The sequence below is a fragment of the Eleutherodactylus coqui genome, chromosome 1, assembly GCF_035609145.1.
Source record: "Eleutherodactylus coqui strain aEleCoq1 chromosome 1, aEleCoq1.hap1, whole genome shotgun sequence".
Classification (NCBI taxonomy): Eukaryota; Metazoa; Chordata; class Amphibia; order Anura; family Eleutherodactylidae; genus Eleutherodactylus; species Eleutherodactylus coqui.
The window spans coordinates 494,857,429-494,871,514 of NC_089837.1; the positions used below are offsets into that span (position 1 = coordinate 494,857,429).

The 14,086-nt window shown below is 46.7% G+C and overlaps 1 protein-coding gene across 4 annotated transcripts in view; it reads right to left on the reverse strand.

Moving 5' to 3' along the window:
• Positions 1-14,086, reverse strand: part of AMOTL1 (angiomotin like 1) — a 132,876-nt gene that overhangs the window by 30,136 nt on the left and 88,654 nt on the right. For all 4 annotated transcript variants that reach the window (XM_066586797.1, XM_066586788.1, XM_066586779.1 and 1 more), the window contains 2 exons: positions 7,676-7,820; positions 4,787-4,876 (listed from right to left, as the gene is read on the reverse strand). In XM_066586797.1, coding sequence (XP_066442894.1) covers positions 4,787-4,876; positions 7,676-7,820 — 235 coding nt within the window. The remainder of the gene's footprint in view (positions 1-4,786; positions 4,877-7,675; positions 7,821-14,086) is intronic.

Below are 14,086 nucleotides of genomic sequence, written 5' to 3' on the forward strand. Positions count from 1 at the left end.
CTTGGTACAACCCTTTTATCAGTTATCCACAAAAAAAAGTCTAATTGGTGAGGGTGTCACTGTGAGACCCCACCGATCCCTAAAACAGGGGTCTTGTGCCTCTCTTCTTCACTGTGAGCAGGAGATTGAATAGAGTGGTGGTCACACAATGGCATTGCCGGAGATAGCCGAGTGCTTGTATTTGGCTATTTCCATCAGCCCCATTGAAATGAATGGCGCGGCGCCATGCATGTGTGACCGTCACTTCATTTAATCTCCATGGTTGGGGTCTTAGCGGTCATATTTTTTTTTTTATTGATATGTGCTCTGTTTGATGACAGGTTCCCTTTAAGGGTCCCAGCAGAAGGTGATAAACTTTGATTCAGAAACAGTTGTCATGATTTCACGGTTCTGACCATTACAGCTAGAATATCGCCTTTCGTCCGACTTTGTATCCCTTTTGTTTCCATGTTAATTGTTGCAAAATGACATTTCCCAGCAGATCTGAGCCAGTTCAGATTCCTCCTACGGACGAACAACGCCGAGCCTGTTCATATAATGACTTCACGCACTGCCGACATCAGCTGAGCGCTCATGTGAGCTTTGTGACTTTCTTCGCTTTTCAGGGACATGTGATCTACAGTCATTCAGGAAATAGTCGCCCTTTAATTCTGTTTGACAGGGAGTAAAATTCTGCAGGATTTCAGAGACGTGCGAACAAGGCGGCTGCTGGCGGTGTACACCCTGTATTTCTATGCCCTCGTATCTCCTTTTTCGGTACCCCGCTATCGAGCAGACTGGAGTCCTGCAGAATAGTGACCCCAATGGTCGGGAAGACACGGCACGACCGTATATTACAGTATTGCCATGCAATACCACATTGATTTCTGGATCGGCGGCATCGCCTGAATAGCGACAGCTCATCATTTATAAAAGGGGTTCTTCAGATGAGGCAACTATTTCAGCAAACTTTCTAAAATTTAAAGGCCAAATTGCAAGAGGTTTCAAGCCCCGCCCACGTTCTAAAAGGGACATACTTTTAATCCAAATTAGGATAAAGTCTGCCCCTCGTCGGTAGTAGCGAGAACTGAGACTGAAAATCTGCACCAAAGTGACTACAGAACTGATGTTACAGTGTTTGGGTTCTCTTGGAGGGGACAATTATTATCCCTATCGCTGCTGAGACCCCCGTGTCCCGTTCTCCAGTCACTGCAGGGGTTGCTTCTTCCCCCATAGTAACTGTGAATGGAGCGCCGGTCATACATGCGCGTTCAGAGCTCCATTCATTTCATTGGGGTTGAAGGACATACCTGAGTGAGTGCCACTTGGATATCTCGGCAGTCCTATTGACTATGGAGGGCTGCAGTACCCAGTAGTGAGGAGGACGGGGGGACATGGGACCCCCATTCTTAAGACCCCCCCACTGATCAGAAAGTTATTCCCTATCCTATGGATAGGGCATAACGTGAAATTCTGGTACAATCCCTATAATGCTAATCGCATCATATCTTGCATATTATGAACTGCAATTTAATTTTTCTTTTTAAGATCCACAGACCCTGAATAGCAGAAATATGTAGTACACAGAGGAACAGCTCCTTTATCCACTATTGCTCTGAGTAGGTGTCAGTCTTCACTGAAGTTTTGGGATTCTACTCATGAACCAGAGGTTTTCTGAGATCTTTGCTGTACATAAATTCCAGCTCCCCTGCCATAGCAAGACATATCCTCACCTCTTCCCGCTGTGTCCTGCCCACCGCTGCTTGAGGTCTTCCCACTGACGTCACGTTTACTGGCTGCCCCGGCCAATAACAGAACTCAGCGATCCTATGCTAAGCTCTGTCATTGGCTGCAGTGTTTGTGATGGGCGGGCCTGTAAACAAGCAGCGGGAACAGGACGGCGGGGCGGGACACAGCGGGAGGGGAGAGTATATGTCCAGTTCTTCCTTTTTGGTGGGGGAGCTGCATTTTGTGTAAAACAGAGATCTTGGAAAACTCCTTTAAGATGCGCAGTAGGACCTGTTATAATAGGAGGGCACTTCTACCGTTCTACAGTGGATGGGATTGTGGGATTATATCTGTGGTTGCGATCTATGGGGGCTTCTGCATTAGTTGTAATCAGTTGCTAAGGATATTTTATTAGATGACGAGTTACACTGAATCGCCGCTATGTTAGAGACCCCCCCATCTAGCAACGTGTTGGACCTTCTTTGGGCTTCACAGGACAGGAAGCTTCTTGTAGTCACTGCAGATTAGCTGGAGGTGCTGACATGTTCTGCCCAGCTGACAGGAAGGGTTCATTGATTCATGCTGCTTGTGCCAAATTCTGACTCCCGTCAGCACGGGGTAACAGAAATCTGGATCCATCTGATTAGGCAATGTATTTTCAATGTTTGGTGATACAATTTGTGGCCTCTTTTGCACGGCAATTGCACTGGAACTGGTAGTCTGCTGTTATAGTCCATCCATGCTAAGGAATGATGAATAGTGCATTCGGACATGTTAGTTGGAGAATCAGAGTTGTATTCGGCTGCAGTTTCCTTGACTGTACAGCTCCTGTTCATCAGAACAATTCCTGACATCCTCCTCTGACCCCTTTTGGGGACAAGTTGTTTACATCCACAGGATCCCTTTTCGCTGGATGTTTTTCTCCAATCACACCATTCTCGGTATACTCTCCACACTGATACATGAGGAAACCCCATGCGGTTGACAGTGAATACCTGGCCCTGCATAGCCTAGCATCGATGACCAGGCTTAGATGGAAGTCACTCAGATCGCTGGATTCTCCTATCTAATGTGGATTCCCACTGTAACTGATCCACGGAAAACTTGTCATGTGACTTTATGCTGCACTACGGGGTCACGGGAATATTTTCCATACAGGGAAGCGCCAATCGTGAAAGGATCGTGGGTCTAATAAAGTGGCCATTCAGCGTAGTTCATTATATTTTGCACTGTTTCAATATGAGATACGCTGGTGGAACTTATCCCCACTAACTTCCGCCGTCAGTTTTAATTGTCTCGTGAACAGTTTAGCATAGCAACCATTCCCAGTGGTAAATATTAGATGAGTGGTCCTGCTGTATCATGATGGATAGGAGGTCCCGACAGAGCTGCGGATTTCTGTGTAAGTGCTCAAGATTAATATTCAACTCCATTTCAGGCTTCAGATAATCACAACATGCCTAGTGGGGAATGCTTTTGAAGATAAGAAGCCTCTGGGAACGAGTGCAGATTCGTGTTACATGGTGTGAAATAAATGGCTTTATAGGAGTTTATTGTGCAGTAAAGTTAGCGACGCTCCAACTATTTTATTAAAAAACATTTCAGGCAAATGTTACAATGCAGAGAAAGCGAATGCAAAAGCATAGAGCTAAATCATAGAAGTCTGCCTCCCTGCAACCACCACTAGAGGGAGCTCACTACATACTGATTATACATCGGACTCAGTAACAACACAGCATACAGTAAGCTCTCCAGCTCCCTCTAGTGGTGACTGTAGGCATTCAAAATGTTATCATTTATTCCCAATGGAGGGGATTTGGAGCTCTGTAATAAAAAAATCAGCCACTATCTACAAATATTAAATTGACTCTCCGGTGTCAGGACAAAATTACCTGTGGGGGGCAGTAATATAACTTGCCATCCTCAGTTTTTGCCAGTGTGCCATGGATAGACCAGTTCCCGGGACCCATTTCCAGTCTTCCAATATAGCTGCTGCACTTTCCTGGCCACTTGATGCACACCGTATATTGATAATATCTTAGAACAACCCTCCAGTTTCAAGATAAAATGTTGTCCAAGGGCCATAAGGAAGGGGAGAATATTACCTGCAGTAGTTGTTCTTTGCCATCCCTCCAATCCTTTGACCCAATCTTCAGACTGCCTCATTTCCCACAGTGCACTGGTAGTGTTAGACTACTAATGCACTATACCTTCTCTCTGATTGGCCATAGCTGCTCACCTGATCAGCACTGGCCAATCAGAAAGCAGTGCACACTGTGCTTCAAGTGATTAGAAAATTGCTGTGGCTATTTAAATGGCTGAAACCAGGATTTAAGGGCCCGATGAAGAATATTCCTAGGAAGGTTCTTTTCCTCGATCATTGGGCCGTGTGGAGGTGCCGCCGATCATCCAATGAGCAAACAAATGCTTGCGTAATTTTTTATGCAGCACTCTTGCTGCCAACGATAACGAAGCTATAGTGAATGATCATTCATATGCCGAATCGGCCTTAAAGGATCACCGATCTCGTTGATCATCTCTCATGATCATCAACATAACTATACATGTAAAAGAACTCTTAGACTACCAACATATCTTACTTGCTGATTGGCCAGTGCTGCTTACGCAAGCAGTGCTGGCCAATCCAAAACCAGCGTGAACTGCCCCAGATTACCAAAGCACAGTGGGCATCAGGTAGTAAGAGAAGAGTTACTGCCATCGTAGGGGACTGAAGAGGGACCGAGAAACAACAGATCCAGAGAACAACGTCACAAAGTGAGAGTGCAAGGTAACGTTACTCCACCCTCCGGTCCTGGACAATTTGTGTCCCTCAGGACCAGAGGGTCACTTTAAGAAATTGGCAGGGCTTGGGTGCAACTGTTACCTTTACATCCCTTATAGCTGCATATTTCTGTATACTACACCCAATGTACAGCCGGCACATTAGTAATTCTAATAAAAGGACTAAAACAATCCCGAGTCTCCCTTGCTTTGTGCGGCTTCCTTTGCATTCACCGCTGATTTAAGGGAAAGTTTCAATTCAGCGGCTTATCGGGAAATCTAAAAACACAGCACTCACTTTTCAAGGCGTAGTGCCCCTCTTCCAGCGCGTCCTCGTGTCCATTATACTCTCTGTTGGCCAGCTGCCTGTTGGCTGTTTCAAGGCGATCTGCACAAAGACAGGAAACGAGAATAAAAGATTAGGGCTGGAAAGAGGATTCCCTGACCCGCCGGACTAATGAGAGGAACTCCGAGCTCAACTTGTTATTTTGGATGGAACATATGCTTCCCTTTGAGCCGTGTGGGGAAGGGGAACTTTTGCAACTGACTTTAACTTTATTGCTCTGATGCATGTAGAAGAAAGAGAAATGAAGAAACTCTGCAAATAGTCTTGATTAAACATCTCCTCCCGTTTTGTGTCTGCAGCTCCTGCACAGACTTATATGCTCGGGGGTTTGGCTTCATACTGCAGCCATACTACCTCTACGTCTGTTCTCTATGTGAAAATACAGTTAATACTATTTAAGCTGTGGTTTGTATTGGCGCTAGCCTTAGGTTAGAAAGGCATCCTGCGCAATTTTTTTTTCAGTGCTGCTTCCCCCAGACATAACGGAAACCAATATACATTGCACTGAATTCTGTATCTGCAGAAAGCAACAAGATCACAGTACACCCACACCAAAACAGCTCAGTACATAGATACAGCACCAGAACCAAGCTCATAATATAAATACAGCCTAGAAGCAAGCACATGGAATAAATGTTGCTAGAAGCAAGCTCATAGAATAAATGTTGCTAGAAGCAAGCTCATAGAATAAATGTTGCCAGAAGCAAGCTCATAGAATAAATGTTGCCAGAAGCAAGCTCATGGAATAAATGTTGCCAGAAGCAAGCTCATAGAATAAATGTTGCCAGAAGCAAGCTCATAGAATAAATGTTGCCAGAAGCAAGCTCATAGAATAAATGTTGCCAGAAGCAAGCTCATAGAATAAATGTTGCCAGAACCAAGCTCGATACAGCACAAACCAACCTTAATACATAGCTACACTACCAGAACCAACCTCAGAACACAGACACATTACCAGAACCAACCTCAGAACACAGACACATTACCAGAACCAACCTCAGAACACAGACACATTACCAGAACCAACCTCAGAACAGAGACACATTACCAGAACCAACCTCAGAACAGAGGTACAATACCAGAACCAACCTCAGAACACAGATACAATACCAGAACCAACCTCAGAACAGAGGTACAATACCAGAACCAACCTCAGAACAGAGGTACAATACCAGAACCAACCTCAGAACAGAGGTACAATACCAGAACCAACCTCAGAACAGAGGTACAATACCAGAACCAACCTCAGAACAGAGGTACAATACCAGAACCAACCTCAGAACAGAGGTACAATACCAGAACCAACCTCAGAACACAGATACAATACCAGAACCAACCTCAGAACACAGATACAATACCAGAACCAACCTCAGAACACAGATACAATACCAGAACCAACCTCAGAACACAGATACAATACCAGAACCAACCTCAGAACAGAGGTACAATACCAGAACCAACCTCAGAACAGAGGTACAATACCAGAACCAACCTCAGAACAGAGGTACAATACCAGAACCAACCTCAGAACAGAGGTACAATACCAGAACCAACCTCAGAACACAGATACAATACCAGAACCAACCTCAGAACACAGATACAATACCAGAACCAACCTCAGAACACAGATACAATACCAGAACCAACCTCAGAACACAGGTACAATACCAGAACCAAGCTCAGAACACAGGTACAATACCAGAACCAAGCTCAGAACACAGGTATAATACCAGAACCAAGCTCAGAACACAGGTACAATACCAGAACCAACCTCAGAACACAGGTACAATACCAGAACCAACCTCAAAACACGGATACAATACCAGAACCAAGCTGAGAACACAGGTACAATACCAGAACCAACCTCAGAACACAGATACAATATCAGAACCAACCTCATAACACAACACAAATACAGGACCAGAACTAAACTCATAACATAAATGCAGGCCAATGATCCAAGCTCACTGCATAAATACAGTCCCAGAACTAAACTCTTAACATAAATACAGCACCAGAACCAAGCTCATAACACAAAAGACCAGAGCTAAGCTCATAACATAAATACAGCACCAGAACTAAGCTCCTAACATAAATAAAAGAACAGAACCAAGCTCACGACATAAATACATCACCAATGACAGTGGCACCTTGGAACAAAGCCATGAGTAGGAGAATTCATGTAGCTCCACAAGATGCTGTCACATGGAGGAAGATCATTTTGTTGAGTGGACTTAAGGGAGGTGATCAGCTTCCACCTACTTTCACCTGGTGCTCCATCTCAAGCTGTGACCACACAGGTCACATGTAGCTATGGCTGGCTATGGTTTGCATTCATCAATGAGCATTTACCTATAAGATCTACAATTTCTATCAGGTTGACAGCACAGCTGTTTGTTAGACACCTTTAATATAGTTGGACATATCCTTTTATTGCGGTCAGCGGCACATCCCTCGCCACACAGAGATGTGCTGCCGACAACAATGTGTTTGTACGGCAACACAAATGAGCCAACCGGGGAATACTCCAAATGCATGTTCCTACGAATATTGATGCCGGTTGGCATTCTGATTGAAAACAATGGAGCAGTAAGGCCATCATAATATATGTAAAGGTATATATTAACTATAGAACACTGCAACATTGATGGCAAAGGATGTAATGTAACATATATATAGGGGGCGCCAGTGTACCGCATACGTCCATGCAAATTACCCAACAGTTGCCAGAGGTAATGACAAAAGTTTCGTGAAGTCCCTTCTGTCGATTGGCATGGCAACACGATGAAAGTCCGCAGATGGAGCTGGCATGGTGTAATTAGGAGCTCAGGACCTCGTTACCTCTCAGATCCAGGTTGAAGTCGTGCAACCTCCGGATTTCACCCTCCAGCTTATTCTTCATGGCCTTATCTAAGGCTTCCCTCTTCGTGGATGACTTTACCAGACTCTCGTAAGCTTCCGAAATCTTCTGGATTTCAGCTTCAAACTAAATAGAAAAAAAAAAGTCAATGCATGAATAAGTGGTGAGGAAATGAAGAAGTCCGGGAGGTGATGAGATTACACTGTAAAATTAACCGCTCTGGCGCTCGTCCTGGTAATTAATGCTCAGTTATACGGCAGCGGCCAAGACAGAAGAGAAATTGCTCCGCGACGAACACACTTAGGCCTCCCGTGCTTAGACGCTACTTGCCGCAGAATCTCTGCATAGGTTTACCGCAGCGAATTACAGCAGCAGACGTTAATCTCCTCTACGCTGTGCGCAAATTGATTTACGGTGCAGATACTTAAATCCGTAGCGTATCAATTCTTTCTTTCAATTTTGATGTAGAGGTGTGAAATTTGAAGCAAATTTTGTTGTTAGATCTTGATTTAGCGGATTTGGCGCCTAATAGCTGTCTACAAATATCTGAAGGGCTGTCACAGTGCAGAGGGATCAGCCCTATTCTCATCTGCACAAGGAAAGACTAGAAGCAATGGGATGAAACAGAAAGGGAGGAGACACAGATTAGATATTAGACAGCGAGGGTGATCAATGAGTGGAACAGGTTGCCACAGGAGGTGGTGAGTTCTCCTTCAATGGAAGTCTTCAAACAGAGGCTGGGCAGACATCTGTCTGGGATGATTTAGTGAATCCTGCGCTGAGCAAGCGGTTGGACCCGATGACCCTGGAGGTCCCTTTCAACTCTACCATTCTGTGATTCTATGAGTCTTGATCAGCCAGGTCCCATTGTTTTGCGTCTACAGCACCTGTGCAGACCAATGCGTATCAATCCTGCATGTAATATTGCCAGCCATCCATCCTCTACTACCAAGTGTGCGTTAGTAAGACTCCCAGTGCAGATGAAAGGCAAGATGTCGGCACGATCAGACAACATCGGGTTTGCCTTCAGTCTGTTAAGGACCTTTCGCACCGGACGGAGTTACAGCGCAGGGCGCAGCCAAATCCGCCGCACCAGAATTCACATGTCTACGGGCTTATTTATACGCGCAAGTTTTGTGCATTGCAGGACGCGTACGAATATGAGCTCCATCGTTGTGAAGATCACTGCATGTCCTATCTTTTTACGTTCTCTCTGAACCTTTAAAGACATGGCATGGCGCTCGCACGCTGTGCGATATGCATGCAAATGTGATGCGAGTTTCCCATTGAAATCAATAGGAAACACTTGCGATCTTCTGACGCACCTGAGGATCGCAATTTCATAGAAGCGATGCGAGGCGTTTTTGAAATAAAACATGCCTTGCGTCGGCGAGAAAAATGCACGTTGGCAAGCGCGAAATCAAGTCCAGTTTCCCGGGACGATATCTTGCTCACCTGTGTAGATGTAGCCTAACTGCAGATTTTGGTGCGGAATTTGCCAATTTTGGACGCACAGGTTTGCCGTAATCACAAAACGAAAAATATATTAAAAGCAAGTGATCCTTGGGTTTCACGTATAATACATTACCCTGGGGATCAGGTAGTCTGAAGACTGCACCAGCCATCTTGGATGGTGAAAAAGAGGACCTGGAACTGGCGGATCGGAGATGCGTCAGAGCAGGGCAACTGCAGGTAATATAACCAATTTTCCCCCTAGTTGGCGCTTTAATTAAAGGGGTTTTCCAAGACTTTACTACTGATGATCTGTGCTTCGAATACTTCATCAATAGTAGGTTGGTGGGGGGCCGCAGTTTTTGAGGGGCGGATTGCCATTGCCCCAGTCATCTTTACCTCCCATTTTACCAGAAGGATGGTAGGCTGAGTCAACCTTGAGCCGGCTAGCTGAACCATGCAGGGACTGAGCAGCTACCTGAACCAATAGGGGATTGAACCTGCAACCTTCAGGTCGTGAGCAAGAGCTTAGGATTGCATTTCTGCTGCTCTAACACTCTGTGCCACATTAGGCTTAGGAATATTGGCATGTAAAAGGCTAGTTCGATGCAATACCAATCCGGGCGCGGACGGAGATATCAGCTTCAGGATACGGATCACAGAGTAACCATTCCGGAATGGCAGCAAAAACCTCCGTAGAAGAGGATTCCTCAGGGCTCGTTCACATCAGCGCTAGGGGTGTCCATTTAACCTGCTTCATTCAAGGGACAGGAAGACGGCGATCCTTGTCTGATTGGGATCATCATATTGACGCTGCGCACACCCCGTTAGGTACAAAGTGAGCCAATGGTGTACGGCCGTCTAGTGTTTTGTCGGATCTGACTGGACGAACTAGCGCTGGTTTTTTAGCAGAAATCATTACAGAGTTACAGAACGGCCCCCCCCCCCAACGCTGATGTAGATGAGCCCCAAATTTGTTTTCCTTTATTGAAAGGGGTGACATCTTTGACGGATCCCCTCTGTTTGCGGCACAAAGCAGCTGTGATATAAAATGTATATCTGATCATCTGTAATAATGACATTGCAGCCCTACAGGAACATCTCGGCCCTCCAGACAGCGTCTTCACACTTTGCAACTCCATTCGGCTGGAAGTACGCCGTACATTACTGGCGCAGATAAAGCACAGCCGAGAGCCAAGTCCTGCCCAGAAGTGACAGGCGCAGTAATCATATAAACAACGGGAGGAGAGAAAATCTATACGAGCGCAGCTCCGGAGGAAAGATGTTAACCTCTTACTATGCTGGCTGAAGACAAAGGAGCCGTCTCTGACTAGTACAGTCACCAGATCCCGGGGTCAGAGAGGGTCCCAGCGGTCGGACCCCCACAGATCAGAAGGTTATCTGCAATCGCGTGGATACGGACTAACTTTATAACCTGCCACAGCCCCTTTAAGGGGTTAAAGGGGTATTCTGATTGTCAACGTGCGTTTTATTCCCGGATGTGAGACGTTTTTTTAATGCAAAAATACCTTGCATCGCTTCTGTGAAATTGCGCGTTGCCGGATCGGCAAGCGTTTCCGATTGATTTTAATTTTGTGTGTCTCGTAACGCACAACACTCAGATAAGATTCGCGCTTACGTGAACGTTGCCTTAGGGTGTACGATTTTTCTCTCGCTGCGATGTTGCGAGACAGAAGCAAAAAGATGTTCCTGCTCAATGACAGCAAGCAGAGGTGTGGAAAACCACGAAGGAATAAATAACGAAAGTATTTTCAACTTTTTGTGAATTTTTCCTGGCTTTTAATATTACCACAACTAAAGTCTTCTCTGGCAGTGGAACGGTTAAGTCAAGGTAACCATGGTAACAGGTTGGCAGACGATTTGCTTCTTTAGAGTTCCTGTGGTTTCCTCTGTGCGGTAAAGGTAAACGGCGCGGCCCCATAACACAACCCCGATCCGGCACAGAGCGGCCTTTCATGTGCGGCACGTGAGCGCATCCAGAATATCCCTGAGTGCGGCTTTTGTCTGCCTCGCCATGTGAGGGGCGGTCGGACACGGCAACAACATGTTCATGTTTCTCTCGGCAATTTCCTTTCATACCCTTTCTGTTCATTGATGGATCCCGGGGCGGGCGCTCCGCCGCCGCCCACACTGTAAGCAGGCCAACGGGATTACTAACCACACGCAGGAAAGGCGGACGCCATACTTCTAGAGGGTTAAAAACAAACCTGGCCAGACGGAGACGTGGCGCTAAACGCCTGGTGCCTACGGGCTCGTTCACACAGGCGGAGGCGTATTTCAGTCCGTGCCTATGGGCTCGTTCACACAGGCGGAGGCGTATTTCAGTCCGTGCCTACGGGCTCATTCACACAGGCGGAGGCGTATTTCAGTCCGTGCCTACGGGCTCGTTCACACAGGCGGAGGCGTATTTCAGTCCGTGCCTACGGGCTCATTCACACAGGCGGAGGCGTATTTCAGTCCGTGCCTACGGGCTCGTTCACACAGGCGGAGGCGTATTTCAGTCCGTGCCTACGGGCTCGTTCACACAGGCGGAGGCGTATTTCAGTCCGTGCCTACGGGCTCGTTCACACAGGCGGAGGCGTATTTCAGTCCGTGCCTACGGGCTCGTTCACACAGGCGGAGGCGTATTTCAGTCCGTGCCTACGGGCTCGTTCACACAGGCGGAGGCGTATTTCAGTCCGTGCCTACGGGCTCATTCACACAGGCGGAGGCGTATTTCAGTCCGTGCCTACGGGCTCATTCACACAGGCGGAGGCGTATTTCAGTCCGTGCCTACGGGCTCATTCACACAGGCGGAGGCGTATTTCAGGCCGTGCCTACGGGCTCATTCACACAGGCGGAGGCGTATTTCAGGCCGTGAAATATACCGCATTTTTACTGCATGTATAGAAGCCATTTTCAATTCCGCATCAGAATTCACAGGTAGCCTGTAAATTTACAGCGGCGTGTGGAGCGGCGCGAGGCCTGTTCCGTCCGCACGCAGGACTATTTTCTGTCCGTGTTTTTACGCAGACTGATATCACAGGGTGGCCTATTTTTGGTCTGTGAATTGTCCATGAAAGTCTATGGGAGCATTAGAAAAAATCAGCGGACGCGGATGTTACGCGCATGTGTGCTGCGTTTTTTACGCATGTTGCCAGGAGAAAACAAAAAAATGTGTACAGTTTTTGGCATTTTTGCACTTGAAAAAGTGATGACACACAGTTCGCACACATACGTAAAAAAAGTACGCAACACAAACGCGTGCAAGACACACATAGACACACAGTGAAATCGGTCAGTTTTTCACCAGAATTGCATACACCTGTCTGAATTAAACCTAAGGCTGCTTTCACGTGGCTGAGAAAAACGCGCAAAAATTGTGCATTGTGAAACACACGAATATGAACGCCATTCTTATGAACGGGTCATACACTGAGCGATTTTACCCCTTATCGCACTACAATGTGGAAAACACATCGTGGCACGTCCTATCTTTGGGCATCCTCTGGCATCGCATTGCCTGGTGGCAGTATTGCACCACCTGGTAGGTGGACGCACGTGCGATGCGAGGTTTCCAAACAATGGTAGACACTCCGTGATCCCTACTGCCCCAAAGTAATGTGAGGGGATACAAAAACGCCTCGCATCTGCAGGGAAATCGCATGTTGGCTAATTTCATAGGGCGAATGTGATATTGGGTTTGCGAAACCCGCCCCGATATCACACTTGCCAACATGCAATATTCCGGTGGATACGAGTCGCTTCAGGCAAGTAGCAATCCTGCACGGCGGAGTGTTTCCCATTGTTTCCAACCTCGATCGCACTCGTGTGCACTTCGCATGTGGTGCGATGCTTTGCTGACCCTGTTGAAAATAATGGGCGATGCGGGGCGTTCCCGAGGGATTGCTTAATGGTTGAGGACATGCTGCAATTTTTTTCCCATGCGGCAATGTGATGCTGGTAAGAACATTTTTCTTTTAAAACACTCATGTGTATGACCCCATTCAAAAGAATGGGGTTAATATTTGTATCTCACAATGCGCAAATCTCACGCCATCTTCTCAGCCGTGTGAAGCCGGCCTAACTTCACTGGGTTATATAGCTATAACAACAGAAAGAAAACCTGTGTCCACCAAGATAAACCTCCACCTAGAAGTAAGCAGCGAATTCCAACCACAACCGTGGCAAACTTTTTGTCCAACTTTAAGGGTGTACAAATAGAGCTACACCCCTACAGCTCTGCGTAAACCCAGTCTGCAGAAGTATTCACACCCCGACAGCTGACTTCAAGCTTTAGCGCAATAGTGAGATGCGGCATACACACCCAAATTCTACGGATCCCATTATAGTGTCCATTGGGCGTTGTTTGGATGTATCATAATTTAGAAGGGACACATAATGCCCTACAGGGGGCATATAGAGGGGCAGAAGCTGCGTTACAATCCCAAACACTGAGGTGAGGATCAGTAGTGTATGGCAGACGCAGCAGTAAAGGAGAGCCATGGATTTCCTGGTGTCGGCCAGTGAGTTTGGGGACCCTAGCGTAAGCAGTGCTCAAGAGACAACCAGAATTGCCCTGATGACCCGGGGTCCAAGACGGACCATGTGGAAGGAGAGAGAGCTTCCCTTGCTGCCAGGAACTTGGTCCCTAAAAGCCGCTTTCCAGCACGGTGGACCTGAGAATGGCAAAAGCTACAGGAATAGCGTAAGACCCGTCCAACAAGACAGTTAGTGAGCACCCACTACAGAGACTGTGACAGACACTTACGGACTGGGCTATAACTAGCCGGGACAGACATGATGAGAGTTATTCGGGTTTTACACGATAAGAGTTATGAGGTTCGTCGATGTGATGTGCAAAGTATACTGTGAAGGCAACAGGGCACTTCGAGGTTAACAGTGCTATGAGAGATATCTGGTCACACTTACAGTGCGTG